At 41.9% G+C, this 23481-nt stretch overlaps 2 protein-coding genes across 3 annotated transcripts; one reads left to right on the top strand and one right to left on the bottom strand.

The window, feature by feature from the left end:
- Positions 1 to 798: 798 nt before the first annotated feature.
- Positions 799 to 5001, top strand: LOC135501250 (N-acetyl-D-glucosamine kinase-like). Of its 2 annotated transcripts, XM_064793267.1 has the most exons (9): positions 799 to 910; positions 1394 to 1478; positions 1838 to 1936; positions 2077 to 2209; positions 2470 to 2580; positions 2772 to 2884; positions 3031 to 3225; positions 3393 to 3698; positions 4851 to 5001. In XM_064793267.1, the coding sequence occupies exons 1-8, from the start codon at positions 888 to 890 to the stop codon at positions 3651 to 3653; spliced, it is 1020 nt and encodes a 339-aa protein (XP_064649337.1). In that variant the 5' UTR covers positions 799 to 887; the 3' UTR covers positions 3654 to 3698; positions 4851 to 5001. The 2 variants fall into 2 exon arrangements, with proteins under 2 accessions (XP_064649337.1, XP_064649338.1); XM_064793268.1 differs by lacking the exon at positions 3031 to 3225.
- LOC135501035 (PR domain zinc finger protein 12-like) lies at positions 4842 to 11615 on the bottom strand. Its single transcript, XM_064792754.1, has 6 exons — positions 11549 to 11615; positions 10969 to 11150; positions 10400 to 10555; positions 5718 to 5832; positions 5263 to 5454; positions 4842 to 4969 (listed from the first exon to the last, which is right to left on the bottom strand). Exons 1-6 carry the CDS (start codon positions 11613 to 11615, stop codon positions 4842 to 4844), a joined length of 840 nt encoding a protein of 279 aa, XP_064648824.1.
- Positions 11616 to 23481: the final 11866 nt, after the last annotated feature.

Below are 23481 nucleotides of genomic sequence, written 5' to 3'. Positions count from 1 at the left end.
GGATGGAGGGTCACAAGACTGGGTAGTTTGGAGCAGGGCGTCGCCGTCAGCCCGTCCAGCAGGAAGTCGAACCTGAACTGTGCGCTTTCGGTGTTCGCTATTTATGTGTATAGGCCTGGTGGACAGTCGGCATAATTGTCGTTTTATAACACAGAATAGAATTAAATTTCAAGTTAAATTGTATAACATTTAAAAATCAACGCTTTTACAAAAGCCTGGTCTTACAACATAGGCCTCGACGTTCCGATCTATTCGTGGCATAAAGAAATATACATCGAACAGGCCAAGGCGGTTCCCGCTCCAACTTAACAATTATAAGTATACTTATATAAGTGTTTATGGTGTGGCCAATCAAGCGACTTTCGTAAAAAACCAACATGTTTCAAACACTTCTGGTACCTTTAAATATTTTTCCATCTTTGTTCGTTTTAAAATGACAATGGCGGGAAAAAACGAGATGCGATGGGGATGTTGTTGGTGTGAGGTAATAGGGGGCATCCTGGATTAAAATGCCATACCAGTCGTTACAACAAACAACTAGAATTGTTAGTTCCAGCCTCACCCTAAAAAAACGCGACCCAAGCTCCTGAATAAAAAGTTCCGGAAGAGATGATGGTGTTTTCCTGGTTATTAGAACCATATACATCAACCCACATTTTGCCGGAATTATCAGCCAAAATTTATAGGCCTTGTGGCCTATTTTCTCACCTAAACAAACCTGGTTTTATCACCACTCGGCCTGTGCTATAGGGCCTACCCAATTAAGACATTGATTGGCCTAGATAGTTTGTTCTTTCGCAAGTTTTGATATATATGATCATATTCAATTCAAATCCCAAAGCATTTGGCATTGAAACCATCGTGTTGTGCTGTCCTGTGATCATATCATGGCATTCGCCGGGATTGAAGGGTAAGTGTTTCATTCTCCTACAACCAGACAGGTATGCAAGGCCGACCTCCTGAAAAGGACCTCAAACGAAGAGGTACGAGGGAAAGGCGTGTTCTTCGAGAAACTTGGGTGCTGAGCAACCACCTCTCTTAGAGTCCGGCTCGGATCGAAGCAAGGGTTACCAAAAACAATTATAATGTTTGCGAGTTTTTATGAGCACTTTTCACAATACTATTTACTATCTCAAAGCGCTTTACAATCGCACGCATTATTACCCAGCCTACAATGGCAGCAACAATCCAGCCCACGCAAGGACATTTCAGCCCAGTTGAGAGTCACGAAGTGACAGCGGCCGGGTATCAAACCCGGGATCTCTCGATCACAAATGCTCAACCGTTGTGCCACCGCTCCAGATTCATGTAAGGTGAAGTGGCATAATTTATATAGCCAAAGTAGAGGAGTGTCATGGCCGGAAATGCTTAGGGTTTTTTATCTTCGACATAGGGGAAGCACTCATTCCACTATTGTCATACTAGACTCCGAAGGAAAAATACTTGCTGAGCATGAAGGTCCTTCTATCAACAAATGGGTAAGTGCAGTCCATGTTAAAAGCAACATCGTTGTTATCAAGTTTTCGATGATGAGAAAAACTGTTAGAAGGAAACCATCAGAACGTTACAAGGGAGCCCGCAAGAGCGGTCATGCCTAAAGGGTCCGTAGCGCTCGACTTATTACGATCATTTTGAACAAATTTGTTATTCTTCTAGGACGTCCTGGCTCTGGCCAGTGTCTAAAACCCCTACCACACCTGTATGTTTGAGCATATATTTTTGCAATAATGACATTAAAAAGGAGTTATCATCTTATTGGGAAAGCTGCGGGACATTCGCTTGATCTGAATTTCATTGACCTATAGGAAGTTATACGTCTACAAGAATTCTATTCCAGCTTGAAGGCATTGACGTCAGCCTCGCCCGGCTGCGTAAGATGATCACTGAGTGTCGACAAAAAGCGGGATTGGACCCTGACGCCTGTTTGGCATCTTTGGTAGGCATACGATACTAGAGTTGTAACTAAGTAGATATAGAGATATATTCGACAAAACCTTGGTGTTACATGTAATATGATTTTTTTGTGATGCATTATGTATTAAAGACCGTGATCATATGTTCCATTCCTTCCTAAAGGGTTTGTCACTGAGTGGTGTCGAAGGCCCAGCTTCCATCAAGGAATATGAAGAGGGATTAGCTGACATAAACTGTAACCATTTGTATGCCTGTAATGATGCGTTTGGTCCAATTGCAACAGTTACAGATCAAGGTCAGTATGATAATTGGTGCTTATGAGTTTTTGTCATGACTTATTGTGCGCTGAGAACACACTCCATTCCTCTCTTTGACAGTATAGCGCCTCCGTCTTCCCAAATCTGATAGTAGGTGGAGATACCCTTTTTAGAGTATTATGTGATTTCCCAGACTTTCCCAGAATCGAAACAGGACATAGTGGAGACTTCACTGGATGTCAAACAGAAATGTTACGATGGATTCCCTTGTGATCATTGCTTTCCTATTCTTTTCTAGGTGGCGTGGTAGTCATAGCAGGTACCGGATCGAACTGTTACCTTCTGAATCCAGATTCAACGTGGGTTAGATGCGGTGGCTGGAGTTACATGCTTGGGGACGAAGGCTCAGGTTGGCATTTTTACAGACGTTGTATTTGAAGGTAGAGGATGGGCAAGCCAGGGTAGTCAGATTAATTCCCTTAGATGGTGCTGTGAGCAAAACGAACTTTCTCGAACCTTTTTGGATCAACCAGTTGTCATACCGACCGCGCCCACGGGCTACGCTAGTGCAATGATCAAACCCATTTCTCACTTTTTAAGCTTATTGGATCACCAGGAGGGCTTTGAAGATACTCGTCGACCATGATGAGGGCATGGCACCTATCGACTTGGATCTAGATGTTGCTGGTAATATCACGAAAACCTTTTTTAAGGTAAGCATAAACAAATTCGCTATAAAAGAATACATTTCCCCCAAAAAGATCAATTTTCTTTAAAATTTCCTCTGAAAACATATCCATTCGCCAGTTGATGTTTGTACAAATAACCAACTAGTGTAACCAAGGGGCGTACATTGCAGATAGATTCGCGGGAAGGTCTCCTCCCGTATCTCTACACGAATTTCGACAAAGCGTTCATGGCCAAGATGTGCATAGAGTTGGCAAAGGGTGCGAGAGACCAGGAAGACGCGCTGTGTAAGAGGGTGTTCAGAGAGGCTGGGAGATACTTAGGAAGACATGTGCAGGCTGTTGTCAGGAATAACAAAGCGGACAAGGTGAATATAGAGGGGTTAAGATTATATCGATGTGTGGATACGTCAGCTTTGGGGTGAAATCGTGGGCTGTGCGGAGAGCTAGTATATCCCAGAAGAAAATTCACCAGAGCACTTTTGAGTATTAGCAAGATAGATTTAATCCATAGTTAATGACTTTCTTCCTTCAGTGTCTTCTTACGGCTGACGGTGGGCTGCAGATTGTTTGTGTAGGAAATGTCTGGAAAAGTTGGGACTTGTTAATCGAAGGTTTCAAGGAGGGGATACAACCGATCTACCAGGAGGATGTAACTGTACAAGAATTTAGCTTGATTCGGCTGACCACATCTGGTGCGATAGGTGCAGCATGTCTCGGAGCTAAGGCGGCGAAAAAGATTATAGACATCAACTATAGAGATTATCACGAAGTATTTTATCATCATAAATTCTAGAAATCAACCCCGTCTTGAAATTCTCCTATGGCAGAGGAACTAAATGTAAGTGCTGTTAAATAACGTGATACATATCAAACAACAAAAATCGATGGTATATAGAATAAATTTATTTGAAACATCCAATCCTTTCTATCATTTGTGACTGTCGATATGCCTTGGGTGTTGGGCCAACCCGACAGCAATTAAAAAACAAAACTATGTCTGTTTTAATAATTTTATTAATAAATAATACATGTATGTACAAAAATATATTTACATCAGTGTGTTGTAAAGCACAAAAAGCAAAGTAATTATCATAGGCACTAAAATTGTTCAAAAAGTTGGTCAGAAGCCGCAGTCATTGCATACATGGGAATCATACGTACAGGCTATTAGAATGTTAGCCTTTGTAAACACGGTAAATGTCTTATCAAAACTAGTTGTTAGCCCAGTTGAAAACATAGTAAGTAAAGTCGAAATCATAATGACAATGTTCGATGCAAAATTCGTCGATATTATCAACTGGGATTGGGATCAGAATCTGTAAAAGTTTCTTGTACGATACGTTTCCCTACAAGCTTCGTGCGGCTTCTTCTGTCGAATGAATGTGTTATACTGGCGGGCTCTACATGTATGTACTGCTTGTACACAATGGGTTTTGGTAATCACGAGTGGATTATAATGATTGGGGATTGGGGGTCATTGGCACCTATTGATCAAGAAACTTTTACAGATTCCAAAATCCCGAGCAAAACGAACTCTACTACATCCACTTATTGCAAGTTATACAGGTGGTCCAAAAAACGGACGACCATATTCAGTTCACAAAAGAGAGACTGACTAGTACCGATAAAAAAATGAGGGCCGGGTCTATTTGGCAAGCCGCTCGCCGAACAGGCATCTTTTTTTGTCCTGTTTGGAGAGCCGCTTGCCAAACAGCACTAAAAAGCCACCCTGTTCGGCCAGCCGGGCTTGCCAAACAGGTAAAAAAATCTACCCTGTTTGGCGAGCTGGAGACTTTACTTTAATATTTATGAGTTCGGCTCTCCATTCAGGACAAGAAAAAGTCGCTGTTTGGTAAGCCGGGCTTGCCAAGTAGTCACTTCCAAAAATGAGACCGATATCTCGATCGGTTCAGTAGTACTGCATATAGCTCCATGCAGGGTCAGTTACATGTAAGCAAAATCGTTTGATACTATTGCTGTTTTATTCCAGTTCCCTCTGTGCAGCAGCCAAAGCGAAAGGTCTATGCCGTGCACTCTTCTGATGGGCCCGTAGTCCGGCTAATTGGGAGTAGGCACTCTGACACATGTTGCATCTGTATGGCTTTTCGCCTGAAAGGATAAGAAGAGAAATCATCATTAAAGGACTACTCGGCTTATTGCTTCTCCTTCTGTTTATGTACAAACTGCACGTTTGTTAAAACGTGGCCATGGTTCTTAAGGCTTGTCCTCTGTAATTACACTCATGTAAGAAGATGATAACGACAACTTTAGGCGTATTTAGTCAGATACTAGAACACCGTAAGATAAACTTCTTAAATTTTTTCTTCAAATAAATTTGGACCTTTGACACGCGAGGTGTTACAATTCTATAAACATGTACATGTACATGTACATGTACGTACCTGTGTGTAATCGTATGTGATTCCGTAACGTCGATGACTGGCTGAAACTTCTGTGGCAATATTTACAAATAAATGGCTTCTCTAGAGTGTGAATGCGCATGTGCGACCGAAGATTACTCCGCGAGTTGAAACCTCGTCTGCATATGACGCAATTCAGGCGGCTGGGTGTGGTAGGAAACTGTGTTTCTGTTTCTGAAAAAACAACAACATCGTTTTATTGACGGAAGAAACACATAAGAGGGGGTTAATGATTAAAAGAGAAGAGACAACTTTGTTCTACAACGTGATTGTTACAAATCTGAAACTTCAGATTTCAAAGTATCTCTTCGCCAGAATCGAACAAAGCGATGGGCTATTCGGAGCAAAATACTGACTACTTTCCCCTGTTATTACACATTTTTGCGTGCAGTGCCATTTTCTCATGAAATGGACTTTCAATATCGTCTTATTTCTACCTGGTTTGCTGGCGGCGGTGGTTTCTCCTTCTTGAGCAGGTATCCCAGGGAGGCCAAGGTAAAGACTGTGTCGTCGTCCATACCATATCAGCAACTCTTGGCCCGGGGGTATCGACTGTAACAAGAGTAATTCAAACAATAAAGATCTGGCAAAGTGAAATTTTCCCTCATCCACATCCTGGTTGAAACTATAATTGTCCTCATTAGACCGATTTGGGGTGAATAGAAATCAATCACCACGGGATCTCTACGCGAACACAGCAATCAAGGGTGACTGGTTATACCTTTACATTACGACGGATGGATCCTGTTTAGATCCTACATGTATTCGAGTTAATCGAGCCACATATCAAAGTTATGCATATCTCGATTATTGATCTATACCATCATATTAATTTCAGATAATCAACCACTTGTAACCATTGTATTATCGGTACTCATTACTGTCCAATTAATGACAAATCATTGTAAAGAACAGGCTAGGCAGAAAATGTCATCCACCGCGAAAAAAAGTCCGGCGCCCGTTAGGCAGCTGGCTGGAAACAATACTGACCACCTGACCATTGAGTTGACCCAGAGACGAACCTATGCCTCCCTTTGTCATTCTTACATACCAACAATACGATGACACTGTATTAAGCTAATACAATATAAGTCCCTATAATGATTGACTAGTATTAGTTAGTAACAATGAGGTATTCATTAAAGAAGATCCTGATGACATCAATTGGATGTTTCGCCGCGCAATCACGCGGAGAATGTGTCGTAAAGTTGTTCTCATCATTTAGCGATCAAGACATTTATTAATTATTATCTGTATCACCTTTTGTGTTCTCGGGGTGCAACAGATAAGGCATTCAGGGACGACTGGGGATTTGCAAGAAGGGACAAGGGGAGGGGTATTCAGACACCCTCGAGACCGCGTCCCCGGCACCCGATTATCAATAGCACCACCGGCTCGCCGTGCGCAACCGACGTGGACACAACACCAAAGACGACCCGTTAGACAACAATTGTTACAAACGACCACAGAAAATCACGTCCCTTTAGACATTGTCCAGGAATTGTAAGAAGAACAGTAAAGATTACTGATAAAACCCATTGTCTTCCAATTCCTAATCTATCGAATATGGTTCAGGCATTGCCTTCGGACTGATCCGTTATTCCTGAAAGATGATATCGCCGATTTCTTTGCGATTGCGGGAACAAGGCAAGGAGTAGGACTCGCCCTCTCGGCGGCTGGCCCCTGGACAAAAGACAAGTCGTGGTGGCGGTATGCGGACTCCGGTCACCGACTCAACCTGCACACGCCCGACACCTTCCCTGGCCAGTTTTACAGTAAAACCTGTAATGCGTCATGCAGTTACCTAATTATGAGTCAAGTCACATTCAACTTTTGCGAGGGCGATTTTTCAATTGAAATTGATGATTATTTGTTCCGATTTTATCAACGTGGGTGGGAGGATGTTCTATTTTCATTTCGAGTACGCAGTAACCTCTAGCAATTAATTTGATTTTATGATTTAGCAAAAGAAAGCAGTCGTGATTTGACTTATGTAAGGCGTTCTTTATGACTTATTGCGCCCACGGATATATAGCACGTTATGCCCCACGAATGAACACCGCATCCTAAAGAGCACCAAAGGTAGGATCGGAAACGAGAGGGCCAGGAGGCCCTCCCCAGAAAGTCTGGTCTATCGATCCGTTATACGAACTTTTGACTCTGCCTATCACATATATACCAATATAAACATCGTCAGTAACTCGGAAGTCTTGAAAAGTTATCCCGTCAGCAACGAGGGAAGGTTACAATCAATTATCCATGGAGTCATCGCTCTCCAGAACAAGTGACGTTAATTACAAGATGAAGACCATCAATTGAGTAAAGTTATCTCGCCACAGTGGCGATTTCGGCTTCTTTCCGTTTCGTCCACCCGGGAACATCCTCCTGCCCGAAGACAAAGCCTCACCAAGGATGATAGTGACCGGCATGCCCAAGAAATTTGATTAACTTTTGTTAAATGTCTGCCCTGCCTGGTCCCGGAGTGAGCCTTTCTGAGAAGGCGGCCAAGCGGATGGAAGACAAGGGGTGGCGCGCCATGTTCCTAGGGCATGGCAACTGAGAGTAAAAATACTGACATGGTCAATTGTGGGATGATCTTGTAGTTGGAGCAATGTTTACCGCGAAAATATTTCGTTACTTTTCTCCGGAAATATTTCGAGAAAATGATCAATATAGCGTTCTCTCCCACTATTTTGGAAGTTATCCATAGCAGTCGTCGCCAGTGTGACAGTCTTGCTGCCGTCATAGCAGGAGTTTCGCCGGAAGAAACTTATCATTCTACCTCATTGCGCAAAAATCAAGTTACAGAAGACATGTTGCCAGCTGTAAATTTCCCTTAAAGTAACACAGATATTAGGGAAACGAGTGAAGACAACATGATCTTGAAGAAGACGATTCAGGACCGCCAGCAACCCAGCGAACGATCCAAGCCCAATCATCGACATGACAAATAAATTATCCTATCTGAGAAGCCCTCCGTGTATCGCTTTTCAACCTGATTACAGAGCCTCATAAAAATTACAGGACATTGTCTCTCTGACGAGGTAATCAATTCCAAAGCGACGTTTTGAGGGGATAAATTGGAAACCTCAACACGATCAGCGGTCAGAAATTGATATTAATGGTGACAGGCACGTGCGCTCGCGCAATAATTTACACTAGTAAATTACGGCCATTTTGTGACATACGATACCATAACCCAAGGCCGTTATGTGGTTGTTGGCCGGAAGTGACGTAGAGAAGCGTCAGGCAGATTTATGGATTGAGACTGTCTTCGCCTCTCCTCAGCATGCATCATCATCATCGTCTGCGATAGCTCAACTATTAAGCGCTATCTCATTCATTGAATTTTTAGTTACAATGGTAGAACATGAAGTATTAGAATTGCGAAGAAGATGCAATAAAAAGCAACCGTATGCTGTTCAGTAAACTGCTTACTAAAGGGATCAAGGGTTCCACTTGGGTAGACCTTTGATCACCACGATTTGCCAAGGATATGAAAAAGGTATGCTGAACTAGTCACGGTGAACTCGTGACATCCGCCGTGCCATCCTGAGGAGCGACTTGCCAATGATATAGGTATAAGTAAAGGTATGAAAATACAGATACGCTTAGTCTATAATAGTGATTGATAAATTTAGACAAGATGGCGTATTTGATTATGAGTAAATAGTTTCATTATTCCGCTCGTAGTTATATCAATCAGTGATTATGATTTTCATTAAGTCTGCACCGCAATCAGACACGTGCAGTAATTAGAGGCAATCTCTGTCGACAGTATTGCACAGATCATGGGCGTGTGCTGGCAGGCCATGTGAATGAGTTTCAACGTTTCGTGTCAGAGTGACAGCAACACTGAGTGGTAATGGGAACGGTGGGCAATGATCGTTCCATCCTTTCTATGATAGGTACGACCTTGTCGATTTCGCTGCCAAAGTGATGATTTGATACCCAGATCAAGATTTTGATACGAAAGATGCAACCCCCTCCCTGGTTAGACCTTTCAGTATTCTACTGAAAAAATTTGGCCGAGAAACTACATATGCTTACATATCTTAATACTGTCAGCACACCCAACCGTCCGGTTCTCACCTCGAGTCAAGATTGCAGTTTTGTTTATACTGAAACTATGCATCATCGGTAAAATGAAAGCGCGAACGTGAAAATCATGTTTAAATATCGTGCCTCATATCGCTCGCATTGTCCCTTTACCTGCTGGCTAGCCAGGCAGAACACCGACAATCACAGATCTCACCAAACGCCTCATTTTCATCTAAACACAATACAGATTCTGGTGTGATTGTTCAAAATACCGGGGGCTATGACCGGCGAGATTTTGCCGTCTTGTTTCTTTTGTGGACGGAAAACCTGGCCTATTAGTTCGAATCTAGCAGCCGCGCTTTCAAAAGAAACGCCTGTTGCAAACGCGAAATGAAAGGAATTCGACACATTTTCTACAAATGATTTTTAATTCCGCTATTTTGATATTATTACGGTTGATTTGGAGAATTACGAATGGTACAAGGCAGCAAATGGTCGGACGATTATTCTTTGGTATTTCGCAACGGGAATTTTGTCGTGGAGCATGCTCGTATCTTACCGCCCGATGTTTCGTTGAATGTCGCGATTTGGATTAGATTTAGTTGAGAAGTGATAATCTAGTTTGATATTGGTGGTCGTTGTTAAAAGATTGGTCACTGCGGTAGTTCAATCAGAACTCATAGAGAAACAATGTTGACTAACCTGTTTGACCGATTACCATATTACTGTCGGATAATTAAATGTTGCACTAAATGCCGCCTCCTCGGGTTATTTGATTCGTGGTCCTTTGATACCCAACGATTGCTGTTCGAAGTCATGGCACTAGACTGAAGCTCATGGATCGTTAGACCATTGCTGATTTCGAAGTTGAAAACTTACTCTGGTCAACTAAATTAAAGTTACAGTGTATTTGATTCAAGATTCATGGCCAATCAGAAGTCATCTCTCATGCTTCATATGTCGAAGTAGCATGATACAGGGCTACGGATTGGCCAATGCTGATTGCTAGACCCGACACTCAGCTCATAAGCAAAGTGATAAATCGTGACCTATAACCTAAGTATTGAAAATGATTTACCTTCAAAGCTCTGTAATATATTTCTTGTCCGACTTGTATCAGTTCTAAATTTTGTTCCTCGTCCATTCGCGCGCAGTTGACGTATGATATCCAGCACCGCGGAACTTCTTGATCGCCGTCGATAAAGTGAGTGATTCGGCCTGACTCGTCAAAAACCTGAGAGAAAAAGGCACCATTACAAACAATAACGACCTATCTTCAGGTTGGTTCAAAGAGGGTATGTAATCAATGAGAAAAAATAGTATAGCAAAGTTTTTGAGTTATGTGATAGTGGTGTCTGAAGAGTGGCACTCGCTCTTTTTTGTATCATCATCATTGCTCAATTTATAACAGCAATGCATTACCTTTCCGTAATGTCAGACACAAGCAAACATAAATCACCTACAACACTTCAACTCGGATTTGAACATGGGTCTCTTCAGGGGCTGTAGGGAATTGAACAGCTGCATTTTAAGTTTCGCAAGAGTATTTGCAGGCCCAGTTCAACTCAGGGTGGCCACTGAGGCATTGCTGGTAGCCTCCTGGAGGATTGAACCTGTCTGGTGACAGTCATTTTCAGTGTTCATTACCTCCCACATGTTCCCCCGATGCGTCGTGTGATTCACTTTCTCCAGTGGCACAGCTTTTCCAAGGAATGGTCCCATCTCTGTCCCCTCCTTTATCCAGCAAGAGGTGAACACGCCGAGGGCTTCCCCGGGGATCAGAGACTTTGCGATGCGGATCTGTGGCGGCGTTGGGACGTGCATGTTAACTGAAAAAGAAAGAAAACTATGTCATAATAAGTAGAAGAGTGTGTATTTTCAAGTTCATTTCGCAACTCGATATGTTGTGGTTATGATGATAACAGGTTAAACAGATGAGTAAATTGCTGGAGTAGCAATAACAAATAACATTCGACTTCTGGTAATGCTGAAGAGAGACCAGACTGAGTAAACCGAACTACTTTCCTGTCTGCCTTCTCAATTGAACTCTCCTAACCGCCCGTCACTTTCAGTGCACCCGCATCACACTTCAAAAGTTATTAAGCAGGAATACCTGGGGTGATGACATGAATTTTGGAAATATTGCTGTGCAATTTGTTTGTTTAAGCCCTTAAGTATCGTATGCTGGTTGGGTATATTACGCGTGTCACTGGTGGTCCCCACTTACTCTTGAGTTGGGTACTTAAAATGGTAAATATCTTGCCACGATTGGAACTCACAACCCACAGTTGCATGCTTTGAACATTTTATTTGCCAAAAAACGCCAAAAAAAACCTCGCAGTGAGTTTCGTGGTTGTTTTGAACAATGGGCCTGGGAGTAAAAAAGCTGCACATTCTTTTTTGCCACTTCGAAAACTTTTATCGACGATGCTCCATTGAGGGTAAAACACTTTACAACCTAGATGAGGTACTTCTTTTTATATTTTTTAAATCAGACCTGTTTTGTTGCTCGACGAACAATGAGATTAAATTTGGAAAGATGGTTAAATCGCTAGTCTCGTCAAAACTTATTTTGATGGTTGCTTCAGAAACTAAAACATGTGATGCTTTCAGGATATTTAAACACTCGAAAACTTCATAAGCACAGCCTGAGCACTTTTGTAGGATGAACAACAAAATCACAGATTTTATGAGGGTGAAAAACGAGCTTTTGGGTCTACAGGTTCTCGACACACAAACAGCAGGAGAGGAACATTACAGATCAGCTTCTCCTTTAGCTGTGCATGATTTTCAACAAGCAGTTCACGGTGATGAATAAAAAATTAAACAAAAACCAAACCTTTTGAGGCGTTATGTTGACACAATTTACACTCAAGAGTTTCCACTCAACGAACCAGAAGTTTCACCACAAAACAAAGAGGTTTTCCCAAGACAAATATAAAGTAATAGTACAGTAGCATGTGGATGGTAAAACCAGATTCCCCAACAATGCGGGCCGTTTGTGCAGAAAAACCTTAGAGTCGCGCGCGCTTGTCTGGCGATTTGAACTCAGCGCCCTTCGAATCAACTGCCACCCGCATCTAAAACACTATGACATTTCTAATATTCATATCACTAAATTCGCAATCATATATTTGTTAGAAAAAAATAAACTGATTTGAATGGCATGTTGCGAAGTGTATTGTTGCCCATTACATGGCGAGATATCAAATCCAAAGGCAACAAGTGCTGCAACGAATTCATTCAGATCTTAAACACGTGCGCCGTTGCGCGTGCGCGTGTGCGGTTCGTTTGAGCGTAATCTCAGATTAAAGCGCGCGGTGTGCGCTAGTATAGCACCTGCAGTTTCTTGGCGTGACTTTACGGTACCGAGTCACTTCTAACTACGCCCTTGCCGTAGTCCAGCAAGTAGCACAAGTCGCCCGCATCCGCGGACAGGGTGTGACTCCCGCCGATCAAGTCCGAAATGAGATATATTGTGCTGAGGCCTTTGGACATGTACCCCTTGGTAACCATAAGTTGGCTAAAGTAAGCGAATTAGCACAGATTAATAAATGATGGCGCTAATAATTAATTAACTGGTAACGCTTACACGTGCAATAATTTTCAGCATGAACGAACCAGGCGTGGTGAGAAAGACAAAAAAAAACTCAGGCTGGCGAATCTTTTTTTACGAATCTATATCATTGCCGGAACGCCTAACCGGTTTATTCACCGTTAATACAAAAGAAACCAGAATAACCCACTGATGTTGATCCACTTCGTAAGATAATATCGGTGAAGCTGAATTGAACGCTCTCTGACTGTATGGTAGGAAAGTGCCTTCCAGTGGTGTCACCAATAACACTTTTGAAAATTCCTTGCCTGAAATATTACCGAAGATCGCCGTACTTATCAGGACCAAGACGTCCAATATCATATCAAGTTTGGTGAAACGCGCTCTCGATAGTAATGGTGAAAGCCCTTTATTCCACCCGGCATTACCCCTGAATTTCGGTTCCGTTAATATATCTTACGAACTGTACCCTTCGATGCCGACCAAGACTCGGATGGATGTCCACCTACTTCCGGTGACCAATATGCAAGAGTAAATCACTGAATATGTCTGCATTGGTGCAAAAAACTGTATAAGGACTGCGGAAATGATGTCATTATGAGCGAGTAATCAACCCTTCAGCTTGAAAGCTGCTGTTGAAACGTGACTGTGCCATCCCTAGTAACTGTAGTCAGGGTATGAAGACTTCCACACGTTGGTCACACCTACTGTGCGGGCTTTAATACCATGATATAGCAAAGATAGCGTTGCCATGCGGCGCAATAACCACATTTTAAATCACAACATATTATTCAGTATTTCCCCAAACTGAACCAAATAAAAAGAACATTTCGTAAGATGCTGGTAGACAGCTACACACAATATTGCTTCAAATGTCGAGGGCAATCTCATATTTTTGACCCGGACGAATGTTAAGTGACGCAACGGCTGTTTACAACCCTTGCACGAAAGTCAACGCTTGTCAGTGAAGTAACACGATCCACTTACGGCAGCTCGCAATGCGCATGACCCTATTGTCGCAAAAGAAGTCGGCACAGCCTCGAGTTGCTCCATTCACGAGAAGTCAATTCTCCCGCATATTTGAAACTGCAACTGCGTGCAGCAGTGCGAATACATGACGTTTGCGAGTGCGTCGATCATGCACTACAACTTACATCTGGTAAAAAAACTTTTGAGTGGTTATTGTCAGTGGTTTGTCCGACACAAGACTGAAAAGGTGACAATCTATAACGAGGTTTTTTTTCTGGGGCACTCTACTGCAGTGGTTGGAACTCGCCTGAAAGTGTGGCTGCTTGGTCACAGATGCTTTAGGTGCTACATTAGTATTATGCCAATATCATTGCGTTGGTTGTAACTTATTCGGAGTTCATTATTCGGTTTGTCGGACTGTTATGTTTTGTATGTCGGAGAATGTCCCATCGTCATCTGAGCCAGGAGGAACATCATCGCCAAATCTATGCACTCTGCATATTTGCCATCACTAAACCACGTGCTTCCTTGGTCGGCCGGCCAATATTTGACAATTGGAAAATTTCATATAATTCCTGATTTTGACCAATTTGGTTAAAAGTCGATTCAAATTGATATGTTGACTGATAAGCACGCCTGATTATTTCTCAGGGGACAATGCCAATGATATAGACTAGGACCCTCCTGGTATGACTTTTTCTAATATTAATCATGAAGTCATCAAATCAGACCTTTAATCTACAATAGGTCGTTTGCCGGGCTATTCCGCTTTTTATAGGCACGGTTTGCCGGATTTAAATATGGCGGCGGGCGTTGGTTGACCAGAGGTTATGCGTTGCATGCGGGCACGGGACGGGTGCCGCTGCCATCAGTACGTTGGCCGATTCTTTAAACTGTGGTGCACCTTTGCTTATAACGGCTTGAAGCAAATTGACTCTGCAATCATACTTTGAGGTTACAATAGAAAAAAATCCGTTATTCTTTATGCTACTGACAAGATGTGACCAAAGAGTAACGAACGTGCTAAAATGATGACTTTCTGCTCTTGTGGGGAGAAAAAAGTGCAGGCAACCTTCCGGAGTGGAGTGCAGCAAAATCATATAAATCAATGTTGAGTAAGCGTCCAACACACATTGACGTGTACTTATGTACACATTACTACGTGTCTGGTCAGAAAATCTGAAAGAAGAATATTGCTCCAGAAACCCCTTGACTCATATTTTCACAATCTTTCAACCCATGCTGTTTTTAAAAACCTGTCATTTAATCAAACAAATAAATGAAATGCAAAATCTACGGGCCATTTTTCATGATATGTATTTAAAGCAGCAGGGATCCTGATATAAATTAGAGGCCAGATTCTTCCGAAATAATAAACTGATGAAGATAATCATTGAGTGTTTCATTTCCGGAAACTCAGACACTGGTTTGTTTTATACGAAAATATAATGACATGTTCGAATTTTCATAAACTGATAATTTATAAAACTTCAAGTGATAGATGAGGATCGGTTAATTAATGATGTTTACACTTAACGCCAGTGACTGGTAATTAGGCAGACGACCCAGAAACTGGTGAATGTAAATTTAGGATCCTGACTGGTAGATGGATCACCGAAGGTACAGTATTATCTCTTTGACAATGGTTGAATATCAATAATGCTTTTTGATGAGGTCCATTTCGGTTCGGATCATTACTTTTCAATGGGGGAGCAATTACTTTCACGCCTTCTTGATGTCCGGTGAAACATGGTCGTCATCCATCAGAACTGGCCGGAGTCCTGGGCGGGGAACTGGCATGGACGCGCCGCGGAGACTGACCCTCGGACCGAGGCGCATCCGACCCGGGATAATGGTGCCCTTTCCTGGACTATTCAAGCAAATTATCCTCTAATTGATATTGATGTCTTTGGGGTTTACTTGGTCCGGGGAAGCTGTTGAAAGACACACTGATTGTTGGTCAGGAAGTCGTGGACGCTTAAGGTAAATATTTCTGGGTGCAGCATCCCCGCCAGTATATTGAAAATCTTTACTTCCGAACTGAACCTCTATTTCTAATGCCAGGCGCCTGGTGAGAAGTAAGTTCATGCTATATACTTTAACTAGCTACCAGCGAGGGTCGAACATTCCACCGTCCGCTCACGGGGCGAACGAAAAACCACTAGGCCACCGAGTTCGCCTACAGATTGACATGGGCAGTTATAATACGTTTCTTCATGATGATATTAACAGGCTTAACATTTAAGTTACAATGTACTAAGGTTCGGGATTGATCCATTTTCACCTATACACTAATCTCTTCGCCTAACATATTTATGAAAAAAATTGATGACAGATTGTTATATATCAGTCGACAGAAGAACAATGCAACGTCAACACATTATTTATGACGTTATCAATAAAAACATCAATTGGTAGATTTGGTTAAAAAAATACATGCGGGTCGTGCGTGTTAAGTTTTTCTCGGTTTAGCTATTTCGACCATTGAACATTGGCGAAGTTTGACTTGGTTTGGCGGATATGTAACAGTTTCCATCATAACAGATGTTTCCAGATAGTTTTAGGTGCAATTGAAACAAATAAAACTTATGCTGAGTTAAATCGCTTGGTCGAGTTGAGAGATGCGGGCTCATTGTCAGCATTCATGTGGTTATTGAAGTTTGATATCGCGGCTTTTTTAGTTCCCACCAACTCGAGTGAAACACGGCGATGAAAATAGCAAATCGTTAAATGTTTCGGGGATTTTTTACTCGATCAAAAGCTTTTGAAAAACTAAATTGAAGGAACGTAAATCTGTCACGTATATCATATTACTGACACTTTTTTTTCAAAGGTCTCAGTTATTCATTTATAACAAATGCACTTTTTAATTTCCGTGTTGCATTATTATTTTGCTGTATGATTCAGCATCTCCAGCCCTCAATGCAAACGTCATGGTCATCCGTATATCGTATGAACGGACACAACAAACGAACAATCTTCACGGTTGTACAATTTGTCAGACAAGGAGCCGCTCAGTGTGGTGTGGTTGTTCGGGTCCCTGACTATAGCGTCATGAGGTCACTGGCCAGGTTCGATCCTACGCGTTTATACTATACCTTGCCTGACTCGTGACCATTGTTCCAACCCTACGAAATATCTGTCATAACCACATCACATATCAAGCACAACCTTATTATTCACTCAGAAAGGAGGCGTTCTCGCGACCACTGCCAGAGTAACATTTAGATAACCCTTCAGTGATGGACATAATACTACACCTAAGATATGGTTTGGGGCATGGTCAAGCTGAAATTGGAATATCGTATGGTAGGTAGCCTTCCCAATGAAAACCCATTCATTTTGGGACCTTGGAATAGCGCATAATCATAGGGCGGGACACAGATTCTGCGCCAAGCGTATCTAATAATGGCGGACGAAACGAGACGAACGCACTGGCCACGTGACCCTCACGAGATTTGGAGCGGTATTTAATTACGTTATCTTTGTGAGTCTTTCCTAAGAATGGCGGACGGATGTGGGAAGTCCTTGTGTGACCAGCCGAATCAAGAAAATCAAACACAATATGTTTCCGAGACGATTATTCTGAAGAAATTAATAAAACGCGGTAATGTATGGAAATGAACAAGGAAACTCGAAAACCCGGGACAAATTAATTTTTCCGATCCATGTCAAATTAAATGCGGTCCACGTCACAAGAAAACGACTAAATCTCCCCTATTTAACGGTACTGAGCATTTGAAATTAATTTTCTTGCTTCCAAAATAAATACAAGCGCTATATATGGTAATTTCTCTTTGTAATGCAATGAATATTGTTCTTTATGATTCCGGTCTCCGCGTGTCTTAAAATCGGGTCACAGAAGGACCTGTCAGAAGTCAAGATTGGGAGGCAACGAAAACAACAAGACCTGATTTGACAAGATGGAAGTTGTCAAATGAAAGTGTTCTTGGCGCAGTAGTTCATGAAATAGCGGATTCCATATTGCTTTCCAAGTCAATTGTGGCTGAAGATTTGCTCTAAGACTGACAAAATTGAAAACATATGATAATGCTTTGACGATTAAGATTGCTATGCTCATTTGGAATCCAGAATAATGGTTGCTTTTACATCAAACAAAAACTTACAAGTGCAGAGTAATGAACTATTTTAACGGGTAACAGTCGAAAATCTGAAGCGTCCACAACTACCCTTGAGGGTAATGTTCTCTCTCACGATATATTCTCTCTTGATATCGCTCCTTTCGTCCTAGCTACCTTCATAAACTGTTTAAATTGTTTAGAAACGGCGAGAACAATTTACCAACCCCAGTCAGCCGTGACCAAGATTTCGTCCTTTCTGTTCTCCCCTCCCCGGAGGTGTGGTAGGGCGGTCCTCGGCCCGCTATTCTACCCATAATTTATTTCACATTTATTTCTGTTACTAGATTAATGATTATTGGTGCCGTTGTTATTGTTAGAGATATTTCAATACTGGAATGAGTTCCTATTCGATAAAGCACATACGGCTGGCTTTTGGTAAGTCATTCCTTGTTTAGGGAGGTATGAATAGTCATTGTTAGCATATCACCAGTTCGACAAACGTGTACTATAAAATGTCTTCTTACATCCCAGCTCCAGTTACTATTGGTTGTAACTGAAGACATATGGGCGGACAACAAAAAGATCAAGAAAATCCAAACAGCAAAAAATTATAGGTTCCACCCTTGTTTTCTTTCTTATATTCCACCAGGACCTTAAAAACACATCTCCTGCCTCCTTTTCTGATGCTCAGTCCGCAAACAAAAGGGTCTACTCATTATAACCCTATTAGTAGCGGGAGGTGCAAGCCCCAAGCGGGTCAGATAATTGGCCTCCATCTCCCTGAGACAAGAAGCTAATACAAACCCTTTCATTAGAGGGGCATTTGTTGAAAGTGACAACCCCATTAACAGATACTTCTCGGCCACTGTGACCATGTTTTGTTCAAGACACCCCCTATCCTCATAGCTCACTAGGGGTCGAATTGGCCCGGGGGTCAGGACAAACAACAAGAATAAGAAAGTCAAAGATATCGTTAAGAAACTGTATCTTCGTTTCTAACGGGCCGGTCCCGAAGTGAAGATTAATATAGACCCGTATCGCTATAAACTTGAAGAGTGCAATTAAAAAATGCTTTTGTAAAAGACGGTGGTATTAAAAGTGGCGAGTGTCCGATGGTCGGATACGGGTATCATTACGAAGTGAGGTGACTGGAGTCATAATAGCATTGGGCCGAAACTGCTCGCGCCGACGGACCTGTAACATTTCTGATGCTGGTAGCGAGCCTCGTCTCGCGGTCTTTAAACCTCCTTGAGACAAAGCCAAGAAATCTTATTCCATAACCCTATTATTTTACAAGACATTATGTTTTTCTCTGAAAAAGCTATCGGTTACTTGAGTTGTCTACTTCAAGCGGGGATGTGTTATTTTGCTTCGGGGCTGGGCCGTTACTCACGGCCAATCATCCACAAGACATGGTCTCTCCCCAGGAAGTCAGCCAAGCCTGCCCAGCATGCCCAGGACACAGTCTAGTCATTTTATTGATGAACAAGACCCCTTCATCCCAATTTATTTAATCCTTGTCTTCTTTGACGAACTGACCAAAGGATTCGAGTGTCCTCTGCATGACTGCTTTCTGGTGAATGAGATGGTTTAATTCTTTGAAACTGGAGACAATTACGACCAATTACAATAGAGAACCTTGAGAGAGGCGCTTTACCTCTTTCCCACAGAACAACAGCTTCTGAATTTTGATTTTTTTTCTTCAGCGAATACATGACAAACCGTATACTATACCAGGTTTACAAACGGTGCCGTTTTTGCTATTTTTTTGCTGATATATTTACAGTGAATTGATAAATCATTATATCTGATCCGGGCCGCTCTTTTGAAAAGAGACCATTTTCTGCATTTCTGAAACTCCAAATTCTTTGTCTTGTTAAATTCTGGCTAACGGTAATACTGTATAACTGAAATTTCGCCAGCAGTTTACGCCTCTCAAACCCGAAGAAGGATTTGACTCGATGAAGCACGAGCTTGAATCGACGCTGGTCCCTACAAACGCAACCTGATGATTTATCATAAAGAATTTGGCAACAAAATTATTGTTACTAGGTATCGCTTGTTACGCCTTTTGTGCTAAAGTGACATTTCAAATTGTAACATACGCAATAACCAAAATCTACGATTCTCCGATCCATCTCCTTACGGAATAATTCATGGGATAAGAAGACGCTAAATTAGCGCACGTGGTGGCGGCTGCTTGAGTAAACACCAAGCCATGGAGGCATATTGGTCTAGGGACCTCAAAGGGAAGCTATTGTGTTTCAAATTTGTAAGGTTAATTCAACATCCATTTTACGATGTTGACGACCATTGACCAGTTTAGTGTATTGTTGACGTCGAGTACTTTTGAAACCGCCGTAATGAAAATCGTGATATTAACGATACTTTACAGTTTGTATGGTAATCTAAAGTTGATTTATATAAAATTATTATATCATTTTTATACCAACTGCCGTACATTTTTCAGTCCACTTGAAAATCGTCATAGAGACTTTGGAATCAATCCGAAGACCAAATTCTACCGTTCTCATCTACCTGTTTCTTGGCCCGCAAATGATACTATCGCGATCAGTATCAGCGGCCTATCAGATCGCTCAATAATACTTTCACCTCTCGTCATATGTTTCGATTGAGCTATCACAAACGCTTTTGATTACCCAGATACCAAGATAAACTTTTCCCCATCATGAAGAGTTAAGTGCTCAACCATTATGCAACAATACACGCCAAGATAACAGGAAATTAGAGAACTGGTCCTCAGCAGAAAACATGGCGGCGCTTCCGGAATACACTCGGAGACAATTCACCCGCGTTTTCTCCAAAACCCCGTAAGCAGATGTAACTGACCTGCTAAAGGAGCAGTTAAACTGTGATTAAAACGGAGCAAATTAGAAGTGAAATACGATAGCCTAATTTGAGTGCACGTCTACCGTAGTTGAGTTAGTTAAAACTGGCAGGATATACCTCGAGGGTCCCGCATAGAGAGATACGTTTCATATGGGGATATTAGTCTATGAGGGGTGACAGGCGTACCGAGGGGACGCCCCGTCTTGTGTTGCGTGAATGACGTGTGAGAAGACGTCAGACTCCCTATGAAGACTTCAGACGATGATAAGAAGTGTCAACTGATGACATAAGACGATGTCTTCTTTCGAAAGGCGCCGCACGACACCGGTGCTCGGTCAAGTTCGCATTTTTTTCAAAAACACGTTAATTTTCTATAGTCTTCTGTCACTGTCCTGTCATTGAGTTGAAAGGATTTTTTGACTGAGAAGTTTTTTTAAAGACAACGAGTACTTTAGAAAAGAATGGTGTGAAAAACATCGCCTTAACGACACCCCTCTCATCTGTTATGCCGGTTAGAAATCGGTGACACAGTCTAGAACCACCAAAAGGAATGACAATCATCCAGTGGAATACATTTGTTAGTTGTGAGTCGAAAGATATCGAAATGTTGCCATAATGAATTACTTGACGAACTTTTATAGAATTATTGGTTTGCTAACGTTCCAGCTGCAAATGTGGAAAGATTTGACTCAAGATCTGTCTAGAATACGTACGCGGAATAGACACTGATCAAGACGCGAGAGTGGACATTAAATGCAGCAGGATATCGAAAGGGAGTATCATTCAACTTTTCAAATCTAAGCTCGTTTCAACAGAATAAAGTATATCTATTGATAAGCTGGTATCCATCTCTTCTTGTGTTGCGTGGTCAGTAGTAAATTTGAACAACAAATAAGTGCCCACAATCTCAAGAAACCAAACTTCAGAATTGTTCAGCAGGTGTCATAAATTCCAAACAAATGGCAAAATGTTGAGGTATAGTTACTGCGCCGACAAAGCGATGTGACCATATTCGCCGCCCCGTGGAAGACGAATCAGGTCCAATACCCCAGGCGGAAGCCCACATTTAACACCACCAAAAACAGTTGTCACATATTATTTGTTGGCGGTTTATGGCCTAATGGAACAATAATGACATTATGGGACCAACTGGCCTCCTTCCTTTTTCATAAATCTCTCGAATAAATGGAAGCTCTCCGAATAAATTAAATTTGGTTCGATGTTATTTCTTTGCTAGTTTACCGACATAAGTTTAATGCGGTTTTATGATTTTCGTTTTGATTTGTGGTTTCAGTTGATTAATTTGAATTTGAAACGGGTGATAAGGATCTCGGGATAAATCAGATGGGGAGAGATAAGGGCATGCATTGAGAGGACCAGAGGATGTAGCACAGGATGTCCCAGAGAAAATATGGATGGGTACCTGGTTTTGATAAAATCTTATTCCGAATAATGACAGGTATTAAAATAAGATGAAAGATTCGTATATTTTGATAGGTATTGACATGTTTTTATAAATGTGAACTGAAGATATATATAAATTAACCGAATAGCTAACGCTTATTAAAAAAATAAGGACGTGGAATCAAAAATATCCCTACCGTGCTGAATGAGTTTCCTATGTTCATCACTAATCACTTGTTCCTGACAACACTTTCCTGTCAAATAACACCGAAGTATTTCCGCAGTTATAACCTCTCTCGGGAATGCCATAGTTGCTCCGACGCCCTTCTGGCCATGCGCTGTCACCATTCCGCAGTCTCCCATTTATATACGAGGTCCTTGAGACGAGTACCAGGTAAAATACTGGTGGACACGTGGAGGGCATTGTCAAACCGCCAGGGACATTACCGCCACGCTCCAGCGCGGTCACAACGGCCAATCAGCGAGCCCAAAAGTGCACGCGCTCGTGACGTCATTATGGCGCGTGCCCCATTCGGGAGCTACGTTTCGTTCGAGATGAAATTGTTGCTATTCATACACGCCACAGGTTGATTGGGAGAAGAGTACTTGAGATTTTGACTTGCTGACTTTCAGTGATCAGGAGTGGCGATCTAAACCCCCTAATAAACCTTTTGGGATGCCCGGACACAAGTATACTGACGACTTCTAAACATTGAGCGTTTCTTGTGACCAAAAGTCAAGCAGCCTGGAAGAGACCTATGAGGCGCGATATGGGAATTTAATGATATCCCTAAAATTCGAAATATCTTCTAGTGTTTTCTTGAAATATCCCAATATCTTCCTGGATCATCATTTGAACAGATGGTTTATTGTATGGAAATACTTAGATATGTGGAGCATTAACAACATTACGCCGAATAGAATATTCAAGGAATGTTATGATTGCGACTTAGGCCACTTCTATATCTTGTATATATTTCATAGTTATTGTAGTAAAAGAATAACCTCGTCTTTAAGACTACTATTTCTAGGCTAATTACCGAAACGAAATTATCTCCACCCAAATAAAAGTAGCTCCGCCGCATTACTCCCCTTAATACCAACAACAATCCCTGTCATAATCTTACATAACCTGAGCCTTTGTGCGTCTCTGTAGAAGGGGCGGTTTACTCAGCCATAATTCCTTCATTGACTCCATTGACTAAGGCCGCGAAGGCGAAACAGTTACGCCTGTACATGTTCTAATGCATTAGTATTGATCTATAGGCCAGTAGAACATACTAGGGTTTCTGGCTGGTC

This window comes from Lineus longissimus, chromosome 17, assembly GCF_910592395.1.
Source record: "Lineus longissimus chromosome 17, tnLinLong1.2, whole genome shotgun sequence".
Classification (NCBI taxonomy): domain Eukaryota; kingdom Metazoa; phylum Nemertea; class Pilidiophora; order Heteronemertea; family Lineidae; genus Lineus; species Lineus longissimus.
This window is presented reverse-complemented; position numbering and strand designations above follow the sequence as displayed.

What these genes read in the sequence shown, in the direction of transcription:
- LOC135501250 (XM_064793267.1), top strand. Translation starts at nt 888, where the DNA reads ATGGCATTCGCCGGGATTGAAGG. An exon ending in GTCCTTCTATCAACAAATGG is followed by an intron (nt 1,479 to 1,837) that starts GTAAGTGCAGTC and finishes ATTCTATTCCAG; the next exon opens with CTTGAAGGCATTGACGTCAG. An exon ending in TGCAACAGTTACAGATCAAG is followed by an intron (nt 2,210 to 2,469) that starts GTCAGTATGATA and finishes ATTCTTTTCTAG; the next exon opens with GTGGCGTGGTAGTCATAGCA.
- LOC135501035 (XM_064792754.1), bottom strand. Translation starts at nt 11,615, where the DNA reads ATGCAACTGTGGGTTGTGAGTTCCAATCGTGGCAAGATATTTACCATT. An exon ending in TTTAAGTACCCAACTCAAGA is followed by an intron (nt 11,151 to 11,548) that starts GTAAGTGGGGAC and finishes TTTCTTTTTCAG; the next exon opens with TTAACATGCACGTCCCAACG. An exon ending in ATCGGGGGAACATGTGGGAG is followed by an intron (nt 10,556 to 10,968) that starts GTAATGAACACT and finishes TTTTTCTCTCAG; the next exon opens with GTTTTTGACGAGTCAGGCCG.